Below are 7,744 nucleotides of genomic sequence, written 5' to 3'. Positions count from 1 at the left end.
ATAGATATTCATAATGCGAAATGGAAAGCAATGCTCCCTTTCAGTTCATGCCTCTAATTCGGTAGTAAAAACTGTGTGATATGTAGAGTACTGCATTGTCAGTATTACGTAACCCGTATTGTAAGTAATGTAAATCATTGTATTTTCTTTTTTTTTTTTTTTTTGCTAGTAAGGTGAATATCGGAATTGTAAGTAGAGTCCTTGGATTGTTATTAGCGTATGTAACCTGCATTACTATTATTATATGTAGAGTAATGTTAAATAATAAATTTAAAAAAAATCTAAACAAACCAAATTGTGTTCACTTACACATTTATGACTTTAAAAGGGCGCAAGACGATCTGGGAACACAGTTAGTTGGTTGTGCATGTTTTCAGGTCAGAATACTGGTCAAACGAATTAAAGACTGTAAGCAGCTTACTGGTAAAAGCAACGCATATTTTGATGAGAATTTTAGTTTTGGGCATTGAGGAACATTTATAAGGTCACAACTCAGAAAAAATGAAATAAAAATATCAAAAAAACTGTGGTGAAGAAAACAAAACATAGTTCGGTACTTGTTTGCCAAAACTTATTCTTTTTTGTTTTAATTCAGCTCTTTTGGTCGACATTCGCACACGAGAGTTGCCCGCTTACAGGAGGTTACAAATTTAAACCTTCAGTAGATATCCCAGAACGTAGTTTATGTTCAATAAAGATGTTTTGATTCTTCTTCAAGTGTCAGATTAAGGTTGGAGTGGGAGGGGTGTTAAGACTGTTTAAAAAACACCACCTGTACAGCGACAGAACGTGTTCCCCTTAAATAGCAACGCATCCAATCCCAACGGAACCAACTGGGGTAGGAACTGGCGTTAAGATTACAAGTTTTATGACACAAAGTTTCCCAACACCATTTTTATTTCTTTCAGCTGAATGGGTATTGATATCAACTTTTATCAACAGCATTTAGTTTCATATCTAACGAGTAAATGTCGCGCTTTCAACCTTTAATTTACAGTTATATCTTCCCTTATAGATTCTTAAACAACTAACTCTGGATAAGGCTCACAGCTGGTTGATTTAGAATACACGGGGAGGCTTTTCGCAAAGAATGGTGGGGCTCTTGGGAGCCCAACCACCCGTCATTTCGCATTGGACGTCATTCCACTTTCCTGGCTGTCCAAAGAAGTGCACGCAGTTCTCTTTTCCCCTGTAGTTATTAGGTTCCCCTTCTCCCCAGTTCTCGTACTGTCCCTCCAGTGGGGTGCCATCAACCCAATACCACTTGGAGTCATCAGTGTTTCTCTTCAGCCTAATCCACGCTTTCGTCTCAGTAACCGTTTCCTTTTCCATCACCAGTTCGTAAACGAAGTCGTTTTCTTCGGCTGAGGTGATTACAGCCAGGTCTCCTCCCAGGTTTTGACAAACTGCTCGAGCATCGCTCCATTTCTTGGTTATAGTATCATTGACGTAATAGCATGAATTTCCGTCAAATTCTCTCCAGTTGGTTGGACAAGCTGTAAAGCAAAATACAAGAGCTTCGTTTCATTTCCTTTCAGAATATCTTATCTTATCTTGTCTTATCTTATCTTATCTTATCTTATCTTATCTTATCTTATCTTATCTTATCTTATCTTATCTTATCTTATTTTCGATCTGCCAAGTATAACAGGGTGTGTCACCACAGGTTACCAAAGCGTATGTGACACAGGTTACCATGCAAGGGTGATTTATGAGTTTGTATGGAGATAAAATTAAATCGAAATTTAGACAATAATTTTCCCTTAAAAGCCCACAAAAATATACATAAGTCTGAAAAAGCTGACCCGGTGTGTTTTGCTGTGTTTTCAATGCTCTTCAGTGCTTCCAAAGGCTATTTGAGCGGTTTATCTGTAAGCAACTGGTCCACGTGCATCACTGTATTATGTTAATAGAAAGGTAGGAAACTACAAATCGAATTTCAATGAATTTTGGCCCGTCATTTAAGGAGAGCACTTCGAAAACTTCGCTAAAGTTTGCTTGAAACTTAAGCTCTTGCTTACCTGCCTCACCATATGACAAGAAGGATGATGTGTGGTCCCTCCTGGGTAGCTCATTTCGGAAGAGTTCATTTATTGAGACACAGGCCTTCGTTGAAAACAAAGTTCATTTCAAATCGGGTGCCATTTTTGCCGCCGACCGAGCCGTGTCCCTGGAATGTTGGAACAAACTCACGGTCAAACCTAGGCACAAGTACGTTCTGTACCAGTCAGCCGACCTTTTTGTGGCCTTTTTCAGTAACGCGCAAAACATTATTTTGTTCATCAGTTAGCAAGATGGTATAATTGAGCTAGGTTCGCATTAACAATACAAGAGATTATAAATAAATATACAACTTATACCAAATTACCTCGACATATTTGCTCATCCACCAAAGTGCCTTCATCTTGCAGCGGATGTAACTTCGTACCAAAATTTGATTGTATTGACTGTGACCTACAGAAAACGACTAAACACTCATCGCCAGATATTGTCAAACGACTTAGATTATTTTTTCTTCCTGCCCTCCTGCTCTCAAAGAATAAACGGCGGTAATGAGAACTTCGAAATACAAAAGGTTTATGAGCAAAACATTGACCTTACACGTTTTTTAAAAAATGTTGCCGTTCTCGGCAAAACATTAACACGTTAAGGTTAAAATTAATAATACGAAAGTCAACAATTATTCATATTCTCAAGAGACGTTTCTTGCTGTCAGGTCAAGCACGGCTGGCTAGTACAGAACGGCACTTAGCCGGGAGGGGGTGAGTAGTTAGATATTTGAGGGTATCAGCTCACTTTTCAAAAAATGATAAAAAATCCCATACAAACCCTTATAATCGAATATTTTTCCTAACTACTGCAACGGAGACGTCAAAAACCTAAAAACCTAAATCCTCGGTTTTCAAAAAACCTAAATTTTTATCCTCGGTTTCTCAAAACTCCTGCAACGGAGACGCTAAATTTAGGTTTTTCATAAATGACACCAAACTGATCCCCAACTCACAAACAATCATCGATTAAATCCAACCAACTCATCAATCGCTGATTTGAATGATGAAGAAAAAAAACCGATTATAACCGGTTTCGAAAAATTATGTAATCTAATTTATATGAACAACCAATTTGATCACAATGATAAAACATATTTTATTCATCCAACATTTGAAAATTACGGAGCCTCAGTTGATGGTTATATAATCAATCGAAAAAGATTAGAACCAAGAAAAGGATACTTATCTGAAAATGGTTATTATATAATTTCTCCGGGACGTAACAATACATGCCCCGCTCATCGATTCGTCTATGAGGCCGTAAATCAGACACATATTTCTCCTGGATTGCAAATAAATCACATTGATTCCAATCGCCAGAACAATTCAATTGTAAATTTGCAATTGGTTACAGCTTCCGAAAATATGAAACACATGCACAAAGCCAGAAAAGCCTTTTTTTAACAGCTCATACTCTGAAGAAGAATTACAAACAGTCAATAGATTAATGGAATTTCCACCAATGGAAGACAATGATTGTGTGTTTACACGCACAGAAAATAAAATAATCAACAAGATGTATTACAGAATGTGTAACGATTTGGATGACATTAATTTTCCACTTTACAATGATTAATCATCAATGAATACAAGGGTTGTTTGGCTATATTTTGAATTCAACAATGGTTGATGTCTTTTTGGAGGGTAATTTGGACATGAATTTGAAAACCAAAAGGGCTTAAAGACAAAACGAGTACCTTTAGGGTAACTGAGATGAGTGGAACAAAAAAATTAGACAACGCAAACATGAATTTTTCAGCTGGTGAAAATTCATCAACACAAATTCCAGCAATAAATACTGTTTTTCATGATGGAAAAACATACTATTTTCATCCAATTTATACAAATTACGCGGCTTCAAAAGATGGATATATTATTAATAGCAAAAGATTGAATCCAAGAAAGGGAAGATTACATTTTGATGGGTATTTGAAAACAAGTATTTATTTTCAAAAGGAAACAAAATGTTATTATTCTCATCGATTTATCTGGGAAGCAATTAATCAACAAATAATTCCAGATGGATATCAAATACATCATATCAATAATGATAAACAAGACAATTGTATTAAAAATCTTGAATTAGTAACTAGACAACAAAACATGATATACGAAGGTAATATTAGACTTGGTAAACAAAAATCAAAAAAGCAAAATGTTCCAATTAAATGTGAAAAATTTTATTATCATCATATATATACCAACTTTGGAGCTAATAAATATGGCCAAATTTATAACAAAAAACCAATAGATGTATAATTGGAAATTTACTTCCTACAGGATATTTGAAAACATCATTAAATCAAATTGGTTTAACACCAAAATATTTATTAGTTCATCGATTTATCTACGAATGCATCAAAGGTGATATTCCAAATGGATTGCAAATAAATCATATAGATTCAAATAGACAAAATAATTGCATTGACAATTTGGAGGTAGTTACTCAATCAGAAAATATGCAACATGCTTATGAATCCATCAAATTGGATATCAAAATGCAGAAATCAGATGATGATTTTACTGAAGATGAGAAGGCATTAATTGACAAAAAATACAATGCAATGATGAAAAAAATCAATAAGGGAGATTATCCGTATAAAAAACAACTTCAAGAACATTTACCAAACATTGAATTTTGGTAAATATCGTGTAAATATTCCCTGAGTATTCAATACATTGAGTATTCAGGGCATGTCCTACAATAAAGTAACACGAAATAGGAGCCGACCAAGTACTCCGTCCACGCAAAATCTTGGTGTGAATGTTGCCTCCAGTCTTCATTCATCTATGCCAAACCTGGAATCGCAAAAAAACCGCACTTTCAAAAATAATATATCATATATATATAATATGGATAAAAATAATTTATCAAAATTAACGAAGGATCAATTAATAACACTTTCACTTGAAAAACAAAAACCGGTTCCAATGCCGAGAACCAAGAAAGTTACTCCAATTCCTTTTCCACGAAAATCAGTCAAACAAATGGTAAAAGATTATGAGAATACAATCATCAAGCCGCCAATGCAATTTAGAGATGGACCTCAACCTATGCCGAGAAACAACATAATTCCACCTCCGATTCAATTTGCTGATAAACCCAAAGCTGCACCCAGAGTGAAAAAAGTATCATTTGATAATCAATTAATACCCAAAGCAGCACCAAGGACTAAGAAAATGGCTCCAGTTCCAACACAAGGAACCCAAATCACAGAAGTTGCAAGAGCATTCAAGGGATATACAAAATCTTATGAAGTTGGAATTAAAAATGAAACAGATCCTTTGATTCAAATGAGTTCAACCAGATTAGCTATTGCTCATTTTATGAAACAATTATTAACTCAAATGAAAGGAATTAAATTTATTGAAACTTTGACAATTTATTTTGAACAACAAAAAGGAAACCAAACTGTTTCCAGAATTGGATATTTTAATAGTAAACCAAAAACAATAACTAATGCCAATGATTTTCAAGAATCTTTGGATGTTAATGTTGAACAAATTATGAATGATATTCACAAATGGATTAGTGAAGGTTCAGCTTGGATAATTAAATCAATCAATGGACATTACATCAATATTATCAAATATGAGCCTCTTACTGGAAGTTCTTATATTCAACTCCCAAGTGAATTACAACATCACAAAAGTGGATTGATTAATCTCAAGAATAAAGACAATGAATGCTTTCGATGGTGTCACGTTAGACATTTAAATCCACAAATTAAAGATCCACAAAGAATAAAAAAAAAAACAGATAAAGCATTCATGCCACAATTGGATTACCAAGGAATTGAATTCCCTGTTTCAGTCAAACAATACAACAAAATTGAAACCCAAAACAATATTAACATCAACGTATTCGGTTATGAAAACAAACAAACTTATCCAATTTATGTTTCAAAAGAAAAGTTTGATGATGTATTGAATTTTCTGTTAATCTCAGATGATAAAAACAAACATTATGTTTATATTAAAAATTTTAATAGATTTATGTATCGAAAAACAAGAAATAAAAATAAAAAACATTTTTGTATGCATTGCCTTCAATGTTTCTCCAAGGAAGAAATATTGTTGAAACACAAGGAAGTATGTATTGAAATCAATGGAAAACAAGCTATTAAAATGCCACCAATTGGTTCCAAAATAGAATTCACAAATTATAATAAACAAATGCAAGCGCCATTCGTGATATACGCAGATTTTGAAGCAATCACTGAACCAATTCATGGTTGTAATCAATCTAACCAACAATCTTTTACTGAAGCTTATCAAAAACACACTGATTGCGGTTTTGGTTACAAAGTTGTTTGCTGCTATGATGACAAATATTCCAAACCAATAAAATATTATCGTGGAGAAAAAGCTGTTTACAAATTCATGGAGGCAATGCTTGCTGAAGTCAAATATTGCCGAAAAACAATCAAAAACAAATTCAATAAACCATTAGTTATGTCTCCAGAAGATGAAGACAAATTCCAAAAAGCAACATCTTGTCATATTTGTGGTAAAAAATACAAGAAAACTCCTAGGTCGGGTAATTCCTCCGGAAGGGGAAAACGTGTCAGAGATCATTGTCATATTACTGGTGAATTCCGTGGCTCAGCCCATAATCAATGTAACAGGGATTTTACAATAACTAACAAAATCCCTGTAATATTTCATAATTTGAAAGGATATGATAGTCATTTTATAATGCAAGAAATTGGTAAAATTATTGAGACCAATACTTATGTGGATAGAAAAGGTGAAACCAGACAACACAAAATTAATGTAATCCCAAATAACATGGAGAAATACATGGCCTTCATGTTGGGTTATAATTTAGTATTTAGGTTATAATTTAGTATTTAGTATACAGTCTTCAGTTTATGAATCAATCATTGGCAAATCTTGTAAAGAATCTACCAGAAGATGCATACAAATATACCAATGAAGTCTTCAAAGGTGAAAAACTGCAATTAATGAAACAAAAAGGAGTTTATCCGTACGATTATATGAGTAATTTTGATAAATTCAATGAAACAGAATTACCATCCAAAGATGATTTTTACAGTCAAATGAATAATACACATATTACTGATGAAGAATACAGTCATGCACAAAATGTTTGGAATACATTTCAATTGAAAACCATGGGCGAATACCATGATTTATATCTCAAATCTGATGTTTTATTGCTGGCTGATGTATTTGAAAATTTCAGGAAAACATGTTTGGAATATTATAGATTGGATCCATGTCATTATTTCACATCTCCAGGATTGAGTTGGGATGCAATGTTGAAAATGACTGAAGTCAAACTTGAATTAATCACGGATATTGATATGTATCAATTTGTTGAAAAGGGCATGCGTGGAGGAATCAGTTACATAGCCAATAGATACGGCAAAGCTAACAACAAATACATGCAAAATTGGAATCCAAATGAATCCAGTAAACATATCATGTATTTGGATGCCAACAATCTATATGGATGGGCTATGTCACAACATCTTCCAACTGGGAATTTCAAATGGTTGAATAAACAGCAAATAAAAAACATTAATTGGAAAACGATTCCCAAAGATAATAAGACTGGATATTTATTGGAAGTTGATTTGGAATATCCTCATGAATTACATGACCTGCATAATGATTATCCATGTGGCGCTGAACAAATCAAAGTGACACAAGATATGCTGTCAGAT

The 7,744-nt window shown here is 33.7% G+C and overlaps 1 protein-coding gene across 1 annotated transcript in view; it reads right to left on the bottom strand.

Moving 5' to 3' along the window:
• Positions 1 to 888: 888 nt before the first annotated feature.
• Positions 889 to 7,744, bottom strand: part of LOC146467105 (C-type lectin domain family 4 member M-like) — a 36,401-nt gene continuing 29,545 nt past the window's right edge. Inside the window, exon 4 of the mRNA XM_085126340.1 lies at positions 889 to 1,496. Coding sequence (XP_084982466.1) covers positions 1,060 to 1,496 — 437 coding nt within the window. The 3' untranslated portion in view covers positions 889 to 1,059. The remainder of the gene's footprint in view (positions 1,497 to 7,744) is intronic.

The sequence above is a fragment of the Pavona decussata genome, unplaced genomic scaffold (genome assembly GCF_977016875.1).
Source record: "Pavona decussata unplaced genomic scaffold, jaPavDecu1.1 SCAFFOLD_138, whole genome shotgun sequence".
In the NCBI taxonomy this organism is placed as follows: Eukaryota; Metazoa; Cnidaria; class Anthozoa; order Scleractinia; family Agariciidae; genus Pavona; species Pavona decussata.
The sequence above is the reverse complement of the archived record's forward strand: the minus strand, read 5'-3'. Positions and strand labels throughout refer to the sequence as shown.